This window comes from Uloborus diversus, chromosome 8 (assembly GCF_026930045.1).
Source record: "Uloborus diversus isolate 005 chromosome 8, Udiv.v.3.1, whole genome shotgun sequence".
Classification (NCBI taxonomy): domain Eukaryota; kingdom Metazoa; phylum Arthropoda; class Arachnida; order Araneae; family Uloboridae; genus Uloborus; species Uloborus diversus.
In genome coordinates, this window is record NC_072738.1 from 144,649,299 (window position 1) to 144,675,217 (window position 25,919).

At 32.4% G+C, this 25,919-nt stretch overlaps 1 protein-coding gene across 1 annotated transcript in view; it reads left to right on the plus strand.

Annotated features, from left to right (window-relative positions):
* The window catches only part of LOC129227227 (WD repeat and FYVE domain-containing protein 3-like), a 228,147-nt gene that overhangs the window by 191,588 nt on the left and 10,640 nt on the right, over positions 1-25,919 (plus strand). The window contains exons 51-64 of the mRNA XM_054861735.1: positions 47-132; positions 205-288; positions 2,190-2,244; positions 5,280-5,399; positions 5,641-5,758; positions 7,441-7,547; positions 7,741-7,894; positions 10,239-10,330; positions 12,577-12,789; positions 13,767-13,917; positions 17,278-17,525; positions 20,010-20,237; positions 23,832-24,023; positions 25,425-25,701. Coding sequence (XP_054717710.1) covers positions 47-132; positions 205-288; positions 2,190-2,244; positions 5,280-5,399; positions 5,641-5,758; positions 7,441-7,547; positions 7,741-7,894; positions 10,239-10,330; positions 12,577-12,789; positions 13,767-13,917; positions 17,278-17,525; positions 20,010-20,237; positions 23,832-24,023; positions 25,425-25,701 — 2,125 coding nt within the window. The remainder of the gene's footprint in view (positions 1-46; positions 133-204; positions 289-2,189; positions 2,245-5,279; positions 5,400-5,640; positions 5,759-7,440; positions 7,548-7,740; positions 7,895-10,238; positions 10,331-12,576; positions 12,790-13,766; positions 13,918-17,277; positions 17,526-20,009; positions 20,238-23,831; positions 24,024-25,424; positions 25,702-25,919) is intronic.

Below are 25,919 nucleotides of genomic sequence, written 5' to 3' on the forward strand. Positions count from 1 at the left end.
TAAAATCTTGTGAGCACTTTTTAATATTTTTACATAAATTGTTTAGCCTATAGCCCTTGAAGTCTTTTCTGCTGATGGCCGAAATTATCTGCTTGCTTTCCCGAGGAAAATCAGGAACAATGTGTATTCTCGGTAAGAATTTAAATTATTATTTCCTCCTTAGCACCTGCTAACTGTCTCTAAATTTTCAAACTGCATTTACAGCTTCCTGGCAACAGCCACTGCAATAACGGATAGTGCCCAGGAGTCATTAGCTGGACAAAAGCGCACTGCTAATGTTGAGTCAAGGTACAGTATTAGTTTTTCATGTTTACTGTATATGAAGCCCCTTGGAACAGAGGTGTGTAATTACCAAAATTAAAAATTTGCTAGCAAAAAAATACAAATGGTAGAACAAGCTCTCATCTGTTTTGGAGGAAGTGATGGCACTAGTACCCCTGGTATATGCTACTATACCGTATGATTTAGAAAAACTTTCCAGTGAAAGCCTGCCTAGATTTGAACTTTGCACTTGAGTTACTCAAAACTTTAAAAAACACACTTTCATCCAGGGATGTATTTAAGGATTGGTTTTTTAGGATTCAAACCTACTCCAAATTTTTAAAAACAGTTCCAAAAAATGCTTAATTATAGGTACTTTTCTTTTTACTGATTTTTTTTTTTTATTCTATCTTATTGTTAATTTATTTTTCAATTTCATTTGCAAAATTAAATTCTTATTATTGAACAACTGTAAAAATGCAGTGCTTTGTTGTTGCAGCATATATTTTTATTGAAGTGATTGCAAATATCCTTCTTACAAAACAATACAGCCTTTTTCTGCAAATTTTGAGTACCTAGCGCTATCAAAGACTTCAAAGTTCTTTGAATTTGAAAATGCCAAACTCTGTATTTAACATATGGTATCTGAAAAGATATAAATTAAATTATTACTTTAAATGCATGTAATGAGCACAAGGATCTATTCTTTTGAGTTGCTGAAAATCCATTGAATATTTTAGAGGGGTGAAGTTACATGGTGTACACATCAGATTTTTTTCCTTCATTTAATAGATACATCATTTTTTTAGATTTTCTCATGTTAGTATCCTTAAAGCACTCCCTCATGCTCATATGTATAACAAACAAAATCGCTCATCGAGTAACGCTCTGACATCACCAACAATGAAACTCGTACCATAGCATGCGTGACCACATTATTTCATTTTTGAAGCACCAAAAATTCACTAAGTTATTTATAATTTGATAATATTTTTTAGCAATGCTTGACATGCAGAGAAATGCTTTATTTTGACAAGGCTGAACTGTATCCAGTAACTTCATTGTTTTACTTTTAAGACTAATTGTAGGAGGATGAAGAAATGAAAAAGTGATCAACAATTTACACTATCTACTGGAGTTTAGGATTAATCCACTGAAGCATGGGTTAAAATCTCAATTATCAAAATATCACCAAACAGGGGATTGCTTCATTAAAATGTAAAAGCAATTTTCACCCTGCATACTTTAACGAGCAATTTTCCAGTTATATAATATATTTTAACAAAGATCAGTAGAATATATAAATGAAATCAAATTTTACTGATCATATACATTTTACTGGCAATGTGTTTGGTAAACCCTTCCTTGACAAATCTGGTTACGGCCCTGCTTTTGTCCATTTGCATCTCATTGCCTCATATATAGTTAGTAGCATGTACAGTCTTGAGCAAAGAAGAGACCGAGGGGACATGATTCAGTTGTTTAAATTTATTAAAACGAAAGATGTTACGGGGTTAAAGCTTAGCACTGAAAACAGGACAAGGGGTCATTGTTTTAAGCTATTTAAATCTCAGGCTAACATGGATATTAGGACAAATTATTATTTTAGCAGGGTAGTGGAACCTTGGAACAGCTTACCGGAAGAGGTGGTAATGAGCAAGGGACTAGATAGTTTTAAGAGGGCCATTGATCTTCACTGGGGATTGTAAATTGACTAGGACCAGTCTAGCTGGGCCCAGAGCCTGTTGCTGGTGGTCACTTTTGTATTTGTATTAAATGCGTATTTCATTGCCTCAAAGCAACAGTAAGATATCTTACTGTTTTTCCTATTATCAGATGTGTTGCTGTTGCTCTGAGGCAATGATTTCTATTTGTGAAACTTAGTATCACTGAAAAATTGCTTAGACTGATAATTTTAAAATTTTCAGTGCTAATCTGCTGAGTAGTCTTATTGGGGACACTTCAGTGACGCAACGTTGGGTGGTAAGTTTGTTTTTAAAACATAATGATTTGCAATTAGTTGTTTATAAAAACTTAAAATAGCTTGTTTTGATTAAAATAACTAATGTAAATGCTCGGATAATGATCTCTGAATCTGGAATATAATGTATTTTGGGAATTATTTTTCTCCAAGTAAAATGAATGGGTGACAAATCTTAAATCAGTGACAAGTCTTGTGTAATTATAGTTACAGTCTGTTAAATATTCTATGTCCTGCAAAATAAGATGATTTTATCAAATATTTAAGAGGAAATTGAAACAAATCATGCTATCGGGCAGTTCTGGTGTCTGGTTGATGGTGTAGGCAAATCATTATCTGTGCCGCAAACAACTTTTACTGAGAAAAATTGCATTACTGCATGTGGTGCCTGTTTAGGAAAATCCTTTGCAGAAAGTTGATTCTTTTGACACTTTTGTTTTGATGAATGATGCATCTCATCTACTTGATTCTTACTGTACTATACTTGCTTGCAACTTAAGTTGACAATGATGCCATGAGACGCAGAAGAAAAGCCGAGTTAAAAGATAAAATGCCACACTTACTTGCTACCTAACCTACCTGCTTCGCGAATAAGCAGAGATCGCCATCTGTCTGTGAGCTGCTATTGGCTGGCACGTTTGATTCAAATGGATAAAATGCTCCCCACTGCTTTGCTGTTAAAATCAAAAATATTTAACGATTGACAGAAATTATGACAAAAAAAGGTTACATGTGCGTGGGTTTAGCTAACTAATCCGATTTCTAAAGTGAAGAGCGTAATTTTACCCAAATATCGGACAAGGTGCTAAGAACTGTTTCTTTCGCCTGACCTCAGCTTATTTCTCCATTATCATGTAAGCTTGCAGTCAAGTACAGCATTCCCTTGAAACACATAGCCTTTGACTGATGAAGTCCGTCTGTGGTTTTATCCCATGGAATAATGCTGCCAGAACCACTACTATTTTTTGTTAAAAGAGAATGCCTCGTACTAAAATCTCTGATGTCATTGATTTTTATGTATCACCTTCATTTAACATAAATACTAGCTGCCTGCCCGGCGTTGCACGGGCTACTTAAAAAATGAAAGAGATGTCCAATTGATGTTTCTGTATTACTCTGACATCAGTTTCTAAAGCGCTAAGGAGTAAATAAATAAGCATAATGCAAGGTTTGCAAAACAACAGTAGAGCATATTTTTGGCAAAAATCTCTTGAACGTTAATTATAGTTATCAATGATACAAGTTATGAGTATCTTCACTTAGCACAAAAGATGAATATATATGCATTATCAACTATAATCTGTGCTTACGTTAAAATGAATTACATCTGATAGACTATATCTGAACTATTTATGTACAATTACAATCAGCTTTTTACATAGAATGACACATACTTTTTGGTTGATTACGTGAAACTACAGCACCAAGACTAAATAACTACCAATAAGCATTAATGTAATACCAAGTCATCAGATTCCAATTTAGCTTTAGTTAAAATCCTTAAAAACAATCTTTTTTGTTCAACTCTGTTTCACATAGAAATCCAAACAATCTTAATGTAACATGTTCTTTTAACGATATAAACTGTATTTTAAAAATAGAAACAGGAAAGACTCAACAGGAAAGAATTCGAAAACTCATCCATGTGACGGGAAAAAGTCCAACAAAATAAACAAATTAGTCGCACATCCTAAGTGTACCAAAATATGAGGCCTGTGAATGATAAACTTACACTACAATCAATAAACATAGCTAAAGAAACAACTTTCATATGCTGAAAAGAGTTAAGAACATTGAATGTAAAAAATAAAAAAAGGACAGACGATGAAATAAAGGCTATGTCCGAATAGGGCAACCAATTTTAAACTAATTTAAAATGAAATTCTAGATGGAAGCGTTGTTTTAAGATTTGGACAGCAGCCAAAAAAATCTCTTTTAAAACAATTATTAGGATTTTACTTGCTCACGCATATGCAAAATGGCAACAGGAAAGAAATAAAAATTCCTGAATAACGTTATGTTAATTAACGTTTTAATTAATATCTCCGCTAATTAAAGTCGCACAATTACAAGATTGGTCCTATTGTTTTCTTTGAAAATTTTCAAATTGTTCGGTATCTCGTTTGACTCTCGATTCGCAGCGGTTCTCGAGAAGATAGATCTTCAGACAGACAGACGGACGCGAACAGATTTTAATATATAGTAGATAGATATATTGTTTGTTCTAAATTTCTATGAAGGCTTTTTAAAACTGTTTATTCATTCCAAGTTAGTTTTCGATTTTATGTAAAACATAGTATAAATTATTTGATTTATGTAGCATAATACTTTGTATGAATATGCTGGCCTCAAAAAATAGAAAGTTTCTATAAGTGTTCACAATTATTGTCTTTGCTGTAACTGATGCATATTTAGCGAATTTGATATTTTGCCATACTTTAAACATGTAACTTGAAACATTTTTTTTTTATTTTTCACTTTAACAAACGTAAAGCTTTTTTTATCTTTGTTATTTATTTTAATCATTAAATATGTTGCTGTATTAGTAGATTGATACTGATTGTTGATGCTTAGCTGTTTGTTATGTGAAGAAATAGTAATGTTGAACATTTACTTATTGATGTGACAGTGTATATATTATTTGCCTTCCTAGATTTATAACTTTTTTTTTTTAAATTTTTAGTTTAATTTTTTTATATATATATATTTATTTAATTGATTATTTTCTTCCCCCTTGTACAACCTCATGTAATCTTGTGAGCTGCAAGTATGAATATTTCAACTTTTTAAATTAAAATGAATTAGCTGAATGATTTTTTTGGGGGGGAGGGGGGGTTGTATTCTTTTTTCTATTTTTGTAATTGATAAATTGTAACAAATAAGTTATGTGTTGAATGTCCCCCTTTTTTTGTATTTTGAAGAGTTTTAGTGTAGTGTTTTGAAACATTATTTATTCATTTACTTTCAGCTCTGTTTGAGTGTAGTCCCATACAAGTTTTTACTTATTAATTGTTTTTTGTGACTTTGATATTTTCAGCGTGGTGAAATTAGCAACTTCCAATATTTGATGCATTTAAACACATTAGCTGGTAGATCTTATAATGACTTAATGCAGTATCCTGTTTTTCCTTGGATTCTTGCTGATTATGACTCTGAAGTATGTTATTTTTTAAGTTTATTCTTTGTTAAAGTTTCATGAAAATACATGTAGTTTTGAATTACTAGCAATTAAATCATTTTCTCTGCAATTTTCGATCCTGAAAATATTGAATTTGTGTAAGCCTAAATAATTTTGGTTATGCCTATAGTTTAAGCATTTGGGATTGTTTATCAATTAAGTATGAGAAGTTTGTGTAACAGAAAATAAAAAATTAATGGAAGCTTTATTTATTCCATAGGAGCTTGATCTCAATGATTCCTCTACATTTCGAGATTTTACGAAGCCTATGGGTGCTCAAACTCCTGATCGGTTAAATCAGTTTAAGAAACGGTTCAAAGAGTGGGATGATCCTCATGGTAAAATTTCTTTTTTTTTTCCGAAATTTAAATACAGTCATTTTAAATTTGTATCTAGAGTAAAAGATTCACTCAAAATCAACAAAAATTTCTCAATTGAAATTTGAAGTCTTTTGACGAAATTTTCATTCATGTTTAATTTAGTGATTTCCTCCAGACCAATAAATGGAACAGAATGCTTTATGCTTATTTATTTATGTATTTATTTATTTTTTACTAAAATATTTTGGTAAAAATGATCTTATCTTTTATATTGGTTAGAATTCTGTTAATTTAAGGGTGTTTTATTGAATGAAATAGAAAATTTGAGCCCTTGCATATATATTGTTTTTAAAACTTGAATGTATGTTCAATAATTGTTTTGAACTCCCAATTATTGTCATCATTGGAATACTTTTTGGACTGTACCATCAAGTTGTCAGCTTGTCTTTTTTTTTTTTTTTTTTGCTATATTCTTGTAACAAAATATTCACGCAGTTTATAAGCTGCAATGCCTTCAAAGAAAATCATTTGAAATGTTTCTGTGGAAGAAAGGGATGGATTCGCTTTTTGCATTATTGTAAAAAGTAGGTCAACAAAATTATTAACAGAGAAATAATCTTCTCAAAAGTCTAAGTTCTATTATTATATTGTGTTCACTTACTAGAATATTATACTGAATTAATGATATATTGTGTCAATGATTTCATTGTTTCTTTTTTTTCCCCCATTTTAACAGAGAAAATTTTAACTTCACAAAATCAAGTACATTTCAATACAAATGAATAAAAATTGAAAAGAGGTTGTAGAAACCCTGAGATTGCATAATCAACAAAGCACAAATTCAAAGCATATGACTTATAATGTCTGCTTGCTATTTTTCTTATTTCTAAAATTATCTACTGCAGCATAAGAGACTTCCTGTTTCTGAAAGATTTAGATATGAAGTATAGAAAAATATTTATTTGTTACTCTTCTTACTTCCTAAAACAATGGAAATCAAACTTTTAAAATACAAAAATGCATTGCATGCAATATTGCTTGAGTCGATTGACCTGAAAGTATATTTTGAATTTAGAAAAAAATGTTTTTAAGTACATTTTTTGCCCAATTTCAAATTCTTGGAAACTGCAGAAAATATTCATAGCATTGAGGTTTCATAAAGTCAAATAGTGTAATTTTAATAAAAAAATTTTAAGCCTGGCAAGCTGCTTGTAATATTTGTGTGTTCATAAGTTAGGAGTTCATAAAATCAAATATAAACTGTATATTCTTTGCTTCCCCCCCCCCCTTCACCAAATAGAACATGATTAGGTATCATGCTCAGGACATGTGAGCTAATGTTAATAATTATTGTGCAATTATAAGTATTAAAATTAAACTGCATTATTAATCCTCCCAAATTGTAACCACTAGTGTCATTAGTTTATTCTGCAAAAGAGACATGGAAACCTTTTCTACATCTTTCATCTGTAAGACCACAATAAATGAACAATTTTTGACGAAATTATTTGTAACATTATTTCAAAAAGGGCGAATCTACTCAGTGTCTTTCAACATGAAGCACTTCTATGCCTTCCCGATTCTGTAAAAAATTTTTTGTGTTTGCTCTATTCATTTTACAGTCATTACATTTCCAAATGGCAGCATAAAATTATTCGTTCTTATTAATCTTAAACTCATGTTGAATATTCTTATTTCAGGTGAAACTCCTCCTTATCACTATGGAACATTTTATTCATCCGCCATGATTGTTGCATCATATCTTGTTAGAATGGAACCATTTACTCAACATTTTTTACATTTGCAGGTAAAAATATATGTATTGAAGTTTAAATTTTGATTCTTTGATAGGGACGAATTCAGACAAGGAAAGTGATCTTAAAAACATTTTTGTTCTCCTATAGCTTTTAATTTTTTGCAAATGTGTGTTATATGTAAAAGACTTAGTTTTGTCCTCCAAATTTACATCAACTATAATTGCTCAATATTTCAAATTTTAGGGAGGCCATTTTGATCTAGCCGATCGTATGTTTCACAGTATCAAAGATGCTTGGCTTTCAGCAGCTAAACATAACATGGCTGATGTCAAGGAACTAATTCCTGAATTTTTTTACTTGCCAGAATTCCTTCTGAATTCCAATCATTTTGACCTTGGTAAGCTGATTAGTTTGTCTTTTTTTTATACAGTTTTACTTTGATTCCAACCTAATGAAAGTGATTTCAGTGATTTTGTGATTCAATAAAATGTTACTTAAAGTTGTTGTATAATTGTTTAACTTGATGACACATGTAGTTGCGGGACATTCAAATCAGTAATTGCTCACTCCATTCACACAAATGAGACATTTTTATGCACTTTACCCCGGAGTTTCAATTTGTATACAGTGGAACCTCAATGTTATGTTGTCCTTCTCATACATTATCCCACTTTGAACATCATTTTCTGCTAGTCACCGACTAGAAAAGGCTATGCTGATAATGTTAAAATATTCTGGATTTTTCCTTACCTTTTCCAGAAAGTCCGCTGGATATGTTTTTCTATAGACAGATAAAAATAATTTTTTATCTACAGGACTAATACAAGCTTTTTTTTTTAGATTTTTTTTTTCGAATGTAATTTTTTTTTTACTGTTGTTTAAAGCCATTGCAGCATTCTTTTTATTCTGTTGAATTGTCCTTTGTATGCAAGATCGTCCAATCTTCCTTCATGACAGTTGAGAGCTAAAGCTGGACACCCTTCTAGAAAATTTTACAGAAGTTGGTGGGGCACGTAGTGTCTCATCACATTACAAATCTCTTCAATATCAAATTTAGTACCTCTTTCAATGACAATGATGAAAACAAAGAAGAAATAATCAAGGGTGTCCACATAGCTGATCTAGCGAATCTAAGTATAAAAACTCTAAAACTATTTTCATTTGTACATGCCAACTAGGAAGTAAATTTGCAAAAGAATTACTAGTACAAATTGTGCTATAAATGAAATTGTCTAAAAACAGAAAATGTAAATATCACACATTCTGCCAACTATTTCATTGGAAATTTTTAAGCAATATATTTAGATTTTTAACACGTCCCCACTTTTATATTTTCCTGCTTTGAACGTTTTCTTTTTTTATCACTGGTCCAACAGAAAACGTAAAATTAGGGTTCCATTCGATATTCGAGTGCATGGAACCATTACTGTCTGCCTATTGATGAGATGGAAAGGCTAACATCCCATTTACTGGCGGAAATGGATGCATTTATTAGTTTTCATGAATACCAGCTTTTGCAGATGTGTGGTCCAAATATGTTAGAAATAAAAGTTACTTGAATTAAGATTTATTTAATGAGGGACCAATTTTACATAAAACTAAAATGAGCTGAGCAATGCCAATCTGATGCTCTATGAATTTGCCAATGACAAAACTTAGTGCTTTTTCTACAATGTTCAACAATGCTCAACACTGAAACATTATATTATATTGCTATAAAAATTGGTAATATATTAATTTTAAAATGTACTTCTAACTACCCAGCGGTTTGACCTTGAGGGTCACGGATCTGGACGAAACTCTGGATTTAGGTTAATTCTCACTAGATATGAGCCCAGGTAAAGCGGTTTGACTGCATACGTCCTAGTTTGGCAGTAATGGGGGTTTCCAAGTTTCTAGTTTATCTCCAGAATGCAATGGTTTTTCCTTTGTAATTAACCTTTTTTTACTCTTTTCTTGATATTGCATGGCAGTACGTATTACCCAACTGAATGCATTCACAGTATGGAGGAAATTCCACTGCCCCTACGTTGTACTAACGAAAGACGAAACAGTTGTTACAAAAGCAAATATTGTGGCAAAATTTCAAATTCCAAAGAAAATGCTATTGCAGTTCCAGGGCCAAACCAGCAAAGTTAGACCCTCCTTGCAGGCAAACATAAGCCTACGTAATCAAATTATTTTACCTGGGCTCATATCTAGTAGGAATTGACCTAAATCCAGAAGTTTATCCAAAATCATGACCCTTAAGTTTTTGCCGGCTGAACTGCGTTGATTTGCAGGACTCCCGAATTGCAATAACGTTTTTATTTTAATTTGAAATTTTTGGACAATATCTACCCTCTGAACATATTCAACGTCTCTTGTGAAGACAACGAGGGGGGGGGGATATTGTGAATGCATTTAATCGATACATACGGCAATGCAAATACAAGAAAAGTGTGAAAAAAATAATTTTAATAGAAAAACCATTGCTTTTCTGGACTCAAACAGCAACTTTGGACCCCCGTTGCAGCCGAACTAGGGCCTATGCAGTCAAACCGCTTTACCTGGGTTCATATCCAGTGCGAACTGACCTAAGTAGAGAATTTCATCCAGATCTGTGACCCTCAAGGTCGTGCCGTTTGGTAGTAAGACAAATGTTAAACCTAAGTCTGCTTTCTGGTTGAATCAAACATTTTCCAAATTATGTGATGAAAATAATGCTTTATTTATGCATTCATATATCATTTATTTTCAAGGTTCTAAGCAAAATGGAGTGCCTTTAAATGATGTTGTTCTTCCACCATGGGCCAAAAATGATCCTCGTGAATTTATTCGTGTTCATAGACAAGTAAGTCTTGAGAAATATATATATATATATATTTTTTTTTTTTTTTTTTTTGCTTTTAACTTGATCAACATAGCATGTTTTAATTATTTAGATTTTTTTTATTTTTCCTAAATTCAATTAAAATGTTCACCACCTTAGTGCAAAATGTTAAAAACAGTGCAATGACATCTGGTAGAATTCCAATGTCTTTTCATTCATGAGCTAATTTTTTTTGTTTATACCTAGATTCATTTAAGTCAGCGGTTCCCAACGTTTTCCCTTCACGAACCCATTGTAAAGTAAGTGATAAGTAACAAGAAAGAAAAAAAATATGCATACCATAGGAATTTGCGAGAAGTGTTTTGGTTTGATGTTGCTCAATAGTTCATGACAAAAACGAAAATGTGGTAGCAAAATATAGAAGAACAAACATTTCTGCAAACTAAAATGATTTTGAGGGCTGGTCCCACTTGTCAGTGATTTATTTGTAAGAAATAAATGGTGTGACAGAATAAATGAATAGCTATCTTTTGAGCTTTATCTATGTGAGTTAAACTCTGATGCATCAGCTTTATGGGTAAGTTTAGTTATTTTCAAAATTTCGGCAAAATATGAGATTTTTAAATATGGAACTAACTTTGGTTACCTACCCTAACTGAGCAGCAGTAGTTTGAATTTTTTTCGTACTTCATCTCGGCTTTGTGCTTGTGGCTCATTTGTGTAAATTAATTTCCTCTGAACTAATTCACTTTAATTTATTTATTCAGAAATTTGAGAAATTGTAAATACATTCCAAACTTGGGACACTGTTCGAATTTGGATTATTTATGAATACAAGATTGTATTGAGAAAAAATATAAGGGTGTAAATTTTTTTTTAATGATGACTATTCTGATGACTAAAAAATGCTTGAACTTTAGACTTCATCTGAAACAATTATGTTAAAATTCAGCTATTACGATATTATTTTTTGCGAACCCCCTTAATACCTCTCGCGAACCACCGGTTGGGAACTGATGATTTAAATAATAAACTTTTTTTTAATTTTTAACATTATTGCTTAAGTCACTGGAATTCTTCATGTACCTTTCACTGTTTTGAAAACATTCTTTTTAATTTATTATAGAAAGTAATCTTTTACAAGAAAAGAAAAAAACCTGCCAGACTCATTAAACTCGTGCTAAAGCTTGTATGTTTAAGGCCATTGTCTCACTTAAATTCCTAGACACTGCAATAGTTTGTTGTTTTGAAACTATTTTCTTCCAACAAATAACGTGTTTTCCTAGGAAACACATAGTATTGTCCAGTGTTAAACCATATATCATTTTCCCATTATAATTCTTATTCCTTTTATAAAACTAATGTGTGACAACTCTTTTTTGAAATTTGGTATCTTAATGCAATGTAAAGGACCCAATTTTGTTCAAAAAAAAAGGAAAGAAATTAACTCTTCTGTACTTTCCATCTATTTTTTCAAACATATTTTTTTTATTTATTTGTTTGCTTTTTTTTTCCGTATTTGGTTTTACTTTGTAATTTATCAAACTTTTTTTTTTCGTGTTTGGTTTTACTTTGTAATTTATCAAACTTTATATTGATGTATGTTTGCAAAAGAGACATTGACAATGTTGAAAATTGTGTAAACGTTTAAATATCTTTCATCTGCAAAACAATCTAATGTTTTGCATTTTATTTTCAATGTCATGAATTTAAAATGGCTTGTATAATATCAAACATTGTTGGATTCATTTAGTTGGGGAATTATTTAATTTATTTTTTATTTATTTATTTAATTAACTGATTTTTTATTTCATTAAAAAAGTAAATAAGTTTAGTTTCAAGATAATTACAGCAAATTAAATAAAAAATCAAGTTTTTGTTCTTTATTTAAAGATTAGCAATGCTTAATTGTATTTGTCAAATGCAAACAATTGTATTTTATACATGAAATACACCGCGAACTCAGTCATTCCATCCGAGGACTGCAGTTTCATGCTTTTTAGCACTCGTCAGCCCGGAATAGGAAGTAACTGAGCTGGAGGCAGAAAACCTCTTAAAGGAGCCAAGGGAACCAAACAAACTGGTAGCTAATGTTTTCCGCCTCCAGTTCAGTTACTTCCTATTCTGGGCTGATGAGTGCTAAAAAGCACGAAACTGCAGTCCTCGGATGGAATGACTGAGATATCCGTGTATTTTATGTATTTCTGCCTTAGCCCTGGCTTAGGATAATTTATTGCAAAAAAATATTGTATTTTATGTTTGCATAGGCTCTGGAGTGTGACTATGTGAGTGCTCGTATGCATGAGTGGATAGATTTGATATTTGGTTATAAGCAACAAGGGCCTGCTGCTGTAGAAGCTGTTAATGTGTTTCATCATCTGTTTTACGAAGGAAATGTCGACATATATAACATTGATGATCCTCTGAAGAAAAATGCAACCATTGGGTTTATTAACAATTTTGGACAAATTCCAAAACAGGTAAGAACTTTTGGCTTTATCAAATCCATTTTCTAGAAATTCAAGATATGTTTTTAAAAGCACTCACAGCAGTTAAAATGATTCAAAATTGGTAAACTGTTAGGGTTTGATTTTTCCAATGTATAATTTATTATTAGGTTGCGTTCGACTGCCTCAACCGTTTGACCGGTGACTAACCGCTAGCTTCTTGAGAACTACCGGTTAACTGGTTGCTACCAATGTCGTTCTTTGAGCCTCACAGGTTGATCTACTGGTCGACCGCAACTTAAGCTGGTTAATTGGTTGATTGAACCATGTGAAATTTTTGACCAATTATAAGTATTTTTCACCTGCATGTTAGTCGTCTGTACAAGTAACCGGTGATCAACCGAAAGTGTTCGATGAAGCATTGGTTGTTGAGCAACCGGTATGTGACCACTGACATCATAGCTGTCATGTGATCAGCCGACCGGTAGCTACCAGTCAAGGTCGTTGAACGTAAGCTTAAATTATTTCACCTTTGATAGATTTAAAAGATCAGAAACTAACACAAATTGCCGGATGTTAATTGATCATAATTATTTGTGAAATCTTGCAGTTTTAAAGTAATTTCTCTGTGTTTAGATTAATTTACTTTTAACAATCACATAACCTAAATTTGTATTAATCATCTTTAACAAACATAACCAAAATTCTTTCCCAAGTAGAATTTATAAAAATTGTTATTGGTTGAAAAATATGTTTTCTAAGACTGTTTATTTTGTTTAATAATTGATCCCATATTTATCATGTTTTTAATGACACATAAAACTTTCTCAAAGTACTTTTGTGTAAAATAATTTCAATGGATTGTTAAGATAGATTTTGCTTTATATTGTACCTTTTAAATGAAATTCTTATTGAAATGTTTGTGTTCCCTCTTTTTACTATCATATTTAGAAATAAATTATTCCTTTTATCCTCACTGCCAAGAAATTTATTTATTTATTTTCTCACAGCTATTCAAAAAACCACACCCATCAAAAAAGATTACAAATCGCACTAGTATAGTTGATCCTGGACCAATAATGCCTGGACTCAGTTACAGTTTAGATAAGCTCTTTTTCCACAACTTAGACAACTTAGAACCATCCAAACATTCTGTTAAAGGTAAGATTTTTCAATCATTTCCAGTAAACTTTTGCTGATAAAAATATGTTAAGTACTCTTACATTAAAATTTTTACATACTTCTTGTCATTGATTGTTTTCCTCAAAAATTTTATAACTGCTAAATTTCAAAATGTTTTGATTTTACTGTATAAATTAGGATACTGTATGTTCAGTGATGTAGCTGAAAAAATATATTTAAGGGAACGTACCAAAAGAAAAGGTGGTTTGAAAACAAATTTGCATTATTTTTACAATAAAAAACCAAATACTTCCGTGCATAGTGTTTCCTGTGTCTCCTTTGAAAACTGCAGCAGAGTGCTTGTCTAATTGTTTAATAGTATTGCTGCTTCTCAATTTTCATTTCATCTGTCTTTGATAAATTGGGATAGCCAGTGATACTATGCGGGGTGCCAATCTTTGGGGGAGAGAGTCATGGCTCAGACTGCACCATCAGGGACCGATTTACACACCTGGGTGCCCCGGGCACTGACAAATATGGTGACTCCCCCTCCCCCACACCCACGCAAAAAAAATATGATGGTAAGTGTTGGATATTATTTTGATAGAAAGAAAACTTTAAAATACTGATTTCATACAAAAAAAGTTAATAATTAAGATATTTTGCAAAGAAGTCGTTTAATATAAATCTAAAATAAATTTATGGTTTTCATGTTAAAATTTTTTTTGCAGTCGCAGATGGAAAAACTATGATACAAATGGTAAAGGTAAATCATAATGTGCTTTCTGCGCATCAATGATTATTTATATATTTTCTCCTTTGTTTTCTTGTAGTAAATTCATCTATAATGTCCTCATAATCAAGTTTTAGGTCAAACTTCCTTCTATTGATAACAGCTAATAAAGATAATTTACCATCAGAAATGAGAGTACGCAAAGGACACTTAGTTCTCTTCAATAACGAAAATGATAGTTCTCCACAACAATTGGCTAATATGCTTTCCTTTAATTTTAAGAAAAATGTCAAATGACAAAATTTTTTTGTTCCCTTTAGTTAGAGGCCTCGAACACTGGTCACTAAAAAAAATTTGATGACAGAAATTCGGTGCCCTCTTTCCTTTGGTGCCCCGGGCCCCGAATGCCCTGCCGTAAATCAGTCCCTGTGCACCATTGAAATTTTTAGGGGAGGATGTTTTAAGGGGTATTTTTCTCTTTTTGGGGAGCTCCCAATTTGGGAGAGGGGTTTTCTTGGCACTTTGGGGGGTGCACCCTTGCTCTTGGGGGGGCACCCCTGTATTATGTATTCTGTAACATCTTATGTAAGGAAGATGGGGGGTGGGAGGTTGAGTCAGTTATTTAATTTTGGATTTACAGTAAACTCCCGATTATCCGCAAAATAGAGTGGCACGGTAAGCGCGGATAATCTGAAAAATTAGTAAAAAACAATACTACTGTATACAATAGCTAAAAAATATGAATAAAACTCAAACATACATTTAAGTTATAGCTAAAAACATTGCTACATTGCATCTACTAACGTTGAATTTAAAAAAAATATAAGCATTTAAAGCTAAAAACAAACAGTAACACAATCAAAAGTTTAAAAAATATTTATTGACCATTAAAAAAATTAATAAAATAAATTGTGAAAAGACCCACCGATAAAAGCCGAGCCGCGGATAATCCGACTGCCGATAATCGGGAGTTTACTGTATTTTATTATGCTGTGTGTATCTCCGGATATTAGTCCCTCCACAAAATGAAAAGCTATGCAAGGCCAAGGGCCAACCCATAGAGAAGTCTGTTTTTTTTTGCAATTTGATTGCTTATTGTTCTTATTTGACTGTTTTGATGTCCTATGATTTTATTTTCCCACCGCCTCCCTATGCAGCACCACCGTCGACCGGCCTCACGATGCTGCTCCTCTAGCGAAAACCGTCTCCAGGTTGCATCAATATCCTACACTTACACGCATACATACATGCACCTACACACTGTTGGATGGGAAGGTATGATTGAAACTAACTCTTGCCCAAACAACGTAATACATTTAGCAGAGTGAAATTGGAGTTCGTGAAACAGTATAATTGAAGACGAATAGCTCATTAAACATCAATTAATTTATTAAAAGATAAAAAAAAACAAAGTATATGGCTTTGACAAAAAGTAAATAAGGATAAGTATATCATTATTGCAAATACCCCGTTGACGTAGACTAATAAGTATTATCAATTGACCCGACTATCGTTCATGAGGAACGAAGTCTTCAATGGACAAACGTCATACTACTTCAATTAAACAAAAAAGGCTAACAGCCTAAGCTTGCTGAACAGACAGCAAGTTGGCTTGTCTGACATGAGCCAACGCGTCTAGGCTGTGCAAGAAGTGAGAGAGAGATCAACTGATAACAGCTTTGCTTATATTCAGAATCTCATTAGCATATCTTCACTTCAATGCTACCTGATCGTGATCTTCAGTGGCCAAGCCCGAAGCGTGTGTACGTGACGTCACATGTTCAAGAAGAATCGACGTTAAAGTAGTCACGTCATGGGTAACGCCCACTACACGTGCCGTTCTCTATTCCAAGACTAGTTACGTCACGGATTCTAGCGTTCGTTAAGGAACAATGATATGAAAACTGCAAATATGTAAAATGTTATCTAACATACAAAATGATAATAAACCTTCACTTAGATTGACATACTATGTCTATCACACACACACATATACACACACACAATCCTGCCTGCACACAGACAAAAAGACACACGTACACACACTCATGCCTGAGCACAGACACAAACACCCACGCATACATACGCACTCTTACATACACACACTCATGCCTGCATACAGACACAAACACACACACATACAGACACATACCTATACACACACTCATGCCTCGACACAAACACACACGCCTACATACACACACTCGTGAATGCGAAAAACATAATTTGAATTCAAAAAGCCATAATTCAAATTAATTTATCTTTTTTTTCTTTTTTTTTCTGCTAATATAAGCCATAAACAACAAAGAGTTCCCCAATGTATGAAATCATAGAATTTTTTAGAAGCAGACCAGAAAAATTTGAGAACCTAACTATAGAAGAATCAAATGAAGACAAATTTGAACAATTGAGTGAAAAAAAAATTCGTTGGAATAATTTTCAACAAAATATTTATTTAAAATTTGGTGATGGACTCTAAAAATAAAACCCATGCTAGAATTTTCTTTTTCTCTGACAGATTTTTACTCTTGACTTTTTTACCTTTATTGAAATAGAAACTGTTTTGTACATCTAATCAGGTTGTAAGACACTCGAATGTTTTTTCTCCAACCATATTCATTACTGTATTAATATTTATTTGCAAGTTTTGTTGATATTTTTCTTAGATTTAAAAGGACCTGTTGGCCATATAGTTCATCATGAAAAATCCCTTATGGCTGTTGAACAGCACAAAATTTTAGTGCCACCTCTGTACTCTCGCTATGTTGCTTGGGGTTTTGCCGACCACAGTATTCGTATTGGTCCATATGAAATGGAAAGAGCTTTGTTTGTGTGGGAAGATACACCTGCTGGCGAGATCCTATGTTGTGCCTCACCCAATGACAAAATTATCATTACAGCTGGAACAAATTCAGTTAGTAGTTTTAATTAATTAATTATTTTTATTTGTTTATTTAAGTTTGAAACAGTTCTACATTTAGTAAAATTTAAAAAAAAATATGAATTGTATCTCTCTCTTGCATGCAAAAATAAAATTATGTATAATTTAATTTTTCTACCTCTTGCAGCTGAATAGACTATTAATGTTTTAATCCTGTTTCTCAACTGAGTTACTATCTGTCAGATGTAGAAATTAACATGAGTACTGTTAAAGAAATTTTAAAACTCAAGTATGTTCAAAACCCATTAGACAGAAAAAAAAAAAAAAAAAAAAAAAAACTTTTAAATGGCAATATGTTAGTGAATCAAGCAAAAGAAGCAAAATTTGTCATATTTTACTGAAGCAAAATACATGCATAATATTAGTAAATAAAGCAAAACAATTTCTGCTTCTTTTTTTGGAACATTATGTGTGTTAATAATTTGAGAAAACCGCTATGTAGAATTAATCACAGTTAATGGAAATGTATGAATAGCATAAAATAAATTTCTAAAAATGTATAAATCATTAAATTTTTTCAAATTCTATATTTTTATGCTTTACTTTACGTAAGTAATTGAGTTATTTCAACATTTTATTGATTCATATTATTTTCCATTTGATTTGCTTCCAATTCTACCTTATACAGTGGCTCCCAAAAGTCTTCGTACACCTACGACTTTCAAAGAAATAGGCCCCAAATCATTGGTTAGAATTAATATTTCGGAATAGGTATTTAATTATAAGATCTATGATCAATTTTTAACAAAACTGCATGAAAAGTTTTCAAAAAATATTAAAACTTAATTTTTTAAAAATCAAAAACCGAAAAGTGCCGGAAATTTTATCTCACAAAAGTCTTCGTACACTTTATAAAATGTCTATATATTAATGAATAATCTAACTTTTGATTAAGTTATTAATAAGTAGAATATCATACAGTATTCATAACACCTTTTAAACGTCTGGGAATAGATTTCATTCTTTTTCTTTCTTTTTTTAGCGTAATTTCTGAGTAAGTGTTCCACCACACTTCGAGTATTATTATTTCTAGCTCTATTTTCGTTTTAAAGCCCTATTTTCGTAATCTAGCCTCCAGATATCTCTAAATACGTTACATTAAGTTACAATCTGGAGATTGAAGGGGTATTTTCTAAACTTTAGGACAATTTTCGAGGCACTAGACGCAAACGTTGAAAACCGTGTGCTTCTTATCGTTATCTTGATAAAAAACAAAGTTGTTTCCAATAACCAAATTTTTGGCTAAGAGTTCAAAATTGGTTTTTAAAATATTTAAAGGAACATCATGATTCAATATTCCTTCAAAAAATTACAAACTACCAAGTCCTGATGCTGATATGCACCCTCACACTAAAACACCTTCACAGTCCTGATTAACTGATCCAACTAAGTTTTTAAGATTAAGTTCCTAATTTTTTCTTCCACTTACAGTTATACAACAATTTAACCAAAAATGATGAATTACTTTTTATCTGTAAGTAAGACATGATTCTAAACTGTTTTTAGCTTATTTATCAATAATTTTGGGACGAAAAGCGTAAGCTTTCTGTTTTTCGCACGACCAAGAAAATTTCTGCGGAAAGAGGTCCTATTTAATCCAGCTAATCAAAGAACTTGGCGAACAATTTTAGGTGAAAATTAAATGTGAAATGTTTCATTTAACCCTGCAGAAACTTTTACAGTGCTCAAATGTGTATTTTTCATGATTTTTTTAACTTTAAATCTCCGATCACATTTTGTTAACTTTGCCGGTTGACGTTTTCTTACCTGGTTTTCGGTCCGATTCCTTTCTTTAAAGCATTTTATCAAGAACTTTACTATACAAACAAATAAATTAACTAATTTAGAGACATTTCAAACCAATTTACCACTACTGTGGGAAAAAAATTCAAATTTTAATGGCGTTTGCGGTTTTTTACGAATACCAGCCATTTTATAGTAATAAGCAATATATTATGGAATAAATAAACACAAAATTAAAGCCAAATGACTTATAAGGGTCAACACAATGCAAAAAATACTAATAAAACGGCATATGATAATTTTAAACATGAATTTATTCGAAAATATTTGAGTGTACAATGACTTTTGTGGCGTGCTATTTCTCTGTCTCTTCGTTTTCTGACCCATTTCGAAAAGAAGATCCGTCAATATTTTGAAAAATCCAAAGGGTGGCATTTAGAATGACATAGGAATGATGTGAAAAAATATTGGACTTTATATTCGAATTCAGTTTTGAGTTATTTTGGTTTTACTAAAAAATTTCAAAGTGTACGAACACTTTTGGGAGCCACTGTATGTGAAATATAACACTTGTATTTGAAATAAAAACCTCAATTTTTTAACAATGCCGATATTTTATGATTGTGCTCAACATTTATTCATTTCAAGCGAGTTCTTCTGATTTTAGCTTCCGAGAATTTCTCTCTCTAATTCGCTTCTGTTTTCTTCAACCAGATGGTTACAGTTTGGCATTACGACAAGAAGAAGTTGACCATCAAAAAGAACTTGTACGGGCACACAGAGCCTGTCACATGTCTTGCTGCGTCTCGTGCGTATAACTTAATCGTCAGTGGATCTCGCGATCGAACGTGTATTCTCTGGGACCTCAGCCGACTCGTTTTCGTGCGTCAGTTGCTCGGCCATCCTGCTCCGGTTGCTGCTGTTGCAATCAATGAAGTTACGGTGAGTGCTATTCAAGGGCGCCCATATGCAAAATTTTAAGGGGGGGGGGGGGGCTGAAAAATTTTCCTCGTGGTTTAGCAGGATATTTTCCCCATGGAAACCGATTTCAGTGCAGACTAGAGATATTAAAATTTGACATTTTTAATAATTTATTCATTAATGGCTGGAAGAGAATTTTTTTAACTTTTTTGCAAAGAAAAAAGGGCTAAAAGCAAGGAAGTTCCCATTTCTAAGGGGAGCTTGAGCCCCCCCCCCCCCCCTATATGGGCGCCCTTGGTGCTATTGGAATGATTGGTGCTCTGTAAAAGATCTCTTTTTTTTCTCTCTGTAGTTTACAATCTGAAAATTTCAGGATATCCACAATGTTTTAAGAGTCGATCCTTGTCATATATATTTAGGAATCATGTTTCTCCCCAATAATAATAACTTCTTTAAATGAAACAGAGAATATATATGTGTGTGTGTATATGTTCCCCATGCAAATCGATAGTTTGCGTCGGATCTTGACCAAATTTTGCAGGGAGATACTTGGACTCTGAAGAAGGAACATAGGGAGGTTTTCAAATGCGAAAAAAGAGCCGAATTGCTGGAATTTTAATTTTAGGACCCGAAGAGGGCATTAAATGGCTCTTAATACCCGAAATAATTATCCAATTTTCTTGATTTCAGTCTCAATCGAATGCCCCCTAAAAACACCCCCGAAGTGTAGAATTACTTCCTTCAAAATTCAAAAAAAAAAAAAAAACAAGATTGTAAAATTACCAGGGAGGAAAGTTATAAGCATTTTTAAACCTACTAGAACATTCATATGAAGTTGGGAATTTATCGTTGGCTAGCAAGCTCAGTTTAGCATAACAAGAATAAGATCTTTTTTGATCTGTTGCCAATTTTTTACTCGACTCTGAACAAATAAAATTCTTGCTTTTGCTTTGAGGTTTTAATTATTTTTGGGGAGTTTACTTGTTAAAATGGAGGGTTGTGTTTAATTTTTTCGGAAGAGTTGCCATTAACAAAATTTAAGAATCGTTACTTAGACGGGAAATTTTAGTTTTTTTTCTATTATTTAAGCCTAATTGTTGAACACATGTTACTTGACAAAACTTTTATTTTCAAGGTAGACCGTGCAAAGCTGGGTGACTCAGCTAGTAATACTAAGAATTACGATACACAAAGAAATTGGACAATACTGCCTTGCTAAGCATGAAAGTTGTATGTGCAGCAGAGTTAAAAATGAAAAAAATTGCCATTTATAATTTTGCTCCTCCTTGTGTTTGATTCAGATGAAACTTTTTCAGAATTTTATTAAAAGTATTGCCTGTTAACAAATGACCATAAAACATTGTTTTTATGGAAAATATGTGACAAAGAATCACCTGGTGACCATAAATGAATTTTGATAAAAAGTGCAGATACGACTTTTGTGCTTAGCATGGCAGAATAGTATAGTTTTCTTTCTTTTAAGAATGGTTTTCTTTAAGGAAAAAGGAGATAAGCTAGAGAGAGTGCATTGTTTGGCTCTCTAGGAACAAAAAGAGAATACGAAAAGGAAGAGTGTCATGAAATGCACAATAGCAGACAGTTAAATGTTCGTGTTTGAATTAACTTGGGAATTTTTTTTTTTTTTTCTAAACATACATAAAATTATGTTCAAAGTTTGCCTGAACTTGAAATTTATAAAAGAAAAAGAAAAAGGAAGGAACAGCAGCATAGTCAAAAAAGAAAGATTTTTGAGTCAAAGGCTTAGATTTCAATCCTAACTAAGTCAGACATTTTATCAATTGCTTATCCATTACTTCCTCCGATCACATCCTTGTGGCTTGGAATTTGCTTAAAGCTGTAAGTCTCCTAGCAATCTATAAGAACTTCTTAACCTGTGCAGCCAAATGTAACTGCACTAGTTTGTTGGTCATTTACATACAACCCAAATGCACTACCAGATCACACAGAGCACCTAAACTCTTAAAATTAAGTACTTTGAATAATTGATACCCAAACAAAGTACTTCTGCTTTATCTACCTGTGTCAAATGTTGGCTGTGTGAATGGGTAGTTCAGAGGCTTAGCTTTTAAAAAATTACGGAGGGGGGGGGGAGATTCTTTTTCAGTAAAAAAAAAATATAGTTCTGTGTGAATTGAGTTCTGCAGGGTTCGTACGGGTCATGGAAATCCTGGAAAGTCATGGAAAAAAAATAAGTGAATTTCAGACCTGGAAAAGTCATGGAAAATTGAAATTTCCATTAAAAGTCATGGAAATTTATTTCAAGTCATGAAAAATGTCCTGGACAGAGATAAATTAACATTAACTAATAGAGCATTACAAATATTGAGTGATAGCAAAAAAGAGTTATTAAGGGTGGAAAATGTGAACTATCCCAAAATCAAATCTGAATTTTGAAAAATCATTGCATTCACTTCTGTTGCAGCCGCTTGCATTTTTTGGGATGTGATTTTACTGCTTGGACATCTCTTATTTTGAATTTACTGTTATTTTCAACATTTCTTATGTTTTATATTATATAGTAGTGAACTTGCACGTTCTTGGTTTTGTCACCCCCGCTCAAAAAAGCAATCCAATTGCATCCGAGTTCGATTCCAGTACTCGTAAAATCTTTGTTATTAAATTTATCAGAGTTTATCTTAATTTGTTGAAGGTTTTATAAAATAAAGATCTTTAGTCAGGCGATGGAATACAGAAAAGGGGAATTCTAATACTCTAAAGTAGTACTACAATAGTGCCCAACATACGGCCCACAAAACTAATCCATGCGACCCACTGCTACGTTTAATGTCAAGAATCGAACATGTTCTGGAATTTCTGAATCAGTTAATTTATATGCATTTAAAAATGTGAAAATAAGTAAACAAATCAAGTACTCTTGAATCAGATGATTGATTCATTACTGAATGGTTTTTTCAAAAAAATATCTGGTTTAGAAACATAAATAACTAAACTATGGGGCTTTACTTTAAAGAACCAAAATAGTGTCAAGTTATGTGGATGATTAAATGCGCTGTTGGACACGGAAAGGCAACTTTTGAAGCAAATTTATTGAAACTTAATGATGACTCATTCAACCTTTGTCTCATTCATTATCATTCTGCTTGTTTATATATAAAAAAAAATAGACATTTAAGCATCATAATTTTAGTTTCACTGCATAATTACTTCACTTAAATTTAAATGATGAAGAAAAATAAGAATAGTTTAGGTTTTTTAGGTGTACACTTATATTTTTTCCATTGCGAGTAAGTGCTTCAATGAGACTGTGGCATTCTTGTAGGCGTTTTGCTAAAGCTCATTTCCAAAAATTAGCAAGTTTGAGATTAAGTAGTGTTATTCTCTTCGTAAACAAGGGCATGAAAATTTTTATTGAAGTCATGAAAAAGTCTTGGAAAAGTCATGGAATTTTTTCATCCAAATAGAGTGTGAACCCTGGTTCTGTGAGCTACCCGTTTTCTTAATGAAAATAAAATGATTTTGTTTAATTATGAAACTTTATTATTATTATTAGATGCTCATAAATGTTGGAGTATCATAAAACAGATAGTATCAATATACATATCTTCGACTATAATTTTATGTTGACTGTTTTAGGGTGACATAGCAACATGTGCTGGGACTCACTTATACCTATGGTCTATTAACGGAGATGAAATAGCTTCAGTAAACACTGCCACTGGTAGAGCGGACAGGACGCAGCAAATTCTGTGTGTAGCTTTTTCGTGCCTCAATGAATGGGACAATCAGAATGTAATCATGACTGGCTCCAGTGATGGGGTTGTTCGAGTAAGTGGATGTTTAAAACTCATTTCTTTATATAGTTTCAATTCATGAACTTTGATTTTCATTCTATTTGGTCATTTAACTAGAAAATGTCAAGCACTTCTTCTCTTTAAAGTCTTTATTTTTTCCCCTTCATTTTAAGATTTTCAGAAAAATTAAATTTTTCAACTGCCCTCTTAAAAATTGATTTTGCAACCTTTTAGAACTGAATAAAGTAATGAAAAAAAATTCTGAGCCAATATGTAGCTTCCAGCAAGATTTTGATCAGTAGAGATTAAGGACGGGCATTTTCCTGAACTTTGTATTTATCTCCCTCTGAAGAAATGCTCAATAGAGAAAATATCACCATCATGATTTGTATGAAATTCAGCACTTCTGCAGTAGAAACGTTTCCTGTAAATAAAGAGGGCATTTGATCAAAATTGTTCAATGGAACAGCAAGTCTTCCCTTACGTTTCAAGGGATTTTGAAGAACACGAGCAGTTTTGAAAGCAGTTTTGAGGTCAGAGATAAATCCTGCTCTGGAAGACCATCAGCAACAAACGACAGACAATTGGTCTGTTTTTTACCCATTTTTTCTAGTTACATTCTTGCAGTTAATTCTTGCTATTAGTTTATTATATTCATTATTGTTCTTGAACTCCTTAATATCAGTTCAATATGCTTAAATGTGTGAAAGAGAAAAGTTGTCCTCAATTTTTAATTATCTGCACAAAACGATCAATAGGGAAGTTGCAGCCTATTAAATGTTCATATTTTGGCTATTGGATATTGTTAATTGACCCTCAAAACTAAAAAATTCACTATCGCCGAATTTTAAAACACTGTGATTGATTTTTAATGAATTTTTAAAAATCCATGCGCAAAAGGGCGCTCTTCTGAAACGTCAGGAGCTTATGTTACAGGGCACTAATGGGCATCCTCCCGCCAAAGATCTCTTGTTTTCGCTAGGGACATTTTGAGCACACTGATATTTTTATTTTTTAGAAATTCAATAATCCTTTTGAACACACTAGGGAGGCTGGATTCGTTAAAGCAATCTAAATAATCTTCCTCAAGTAACATCAATGATGATATTTGAATATTTCGGAGAGGATGAGAGGTTTAATGTTCCAGAAACGCGAGGAGTTAAATGCGAGGAGATAAGCCTTTTACGTTTCGTCTTCGAAGTCGAATGCACGTCCTTCGACTTCTCCCCTATCGGAAGAGCGCATGACGTCTTTTCCTATGCCATTTGACGTCACAAGCGCTTGAACTTTAAAAATTAGTATAAAAAAACTACTTATCGTATCACAAAAATTTTTCCACCTATGATGTTCATACATGTTACTTTATCATATAAAAATAAAATTGAAAAATCGAAAACTTCCCTATTCAAAGTGCCTTTTTAAATTTTCTTTTAAGATGTGGTCTGCAGATTATGTTCAGATACCTGAAGATACATGCATGTCTAGTGATGAAAAAGAATCAAATGAAACTCCTGGACTGGTGCAAGCAAAAAACACCAAAACACCTGCAGAACCTTTAGTAGAAACCAAAGCTGCTGAAATTGTTCGCAGGATGAGCTTAGCTGGATCGAAAGATATAGGAGAATTGATGCAACGTAGCACTTTATGTGCTGATCATAAATCTCGTTTTACGAAAAGTGCATCTGGTAGTTCATTATCTGAAGAAGAGAAAGGTTTGTGGATTTGTCTTAGTTTTAGTATTTCATTTTTGTTTTATCTGATGATCTTTTATATGAAACTCGTGGCACCCGCATGGCTTTGCCCGTAATAGAAAATTAAAATATCTTTTGGTTCGCCTGTATATTTACAAATAATGTATGATGAATTTCTCGCCAATTGTCTTGCCCATGTTACGGTTCCACGTTATGAAAACTTGGTAATTTACTCGTCC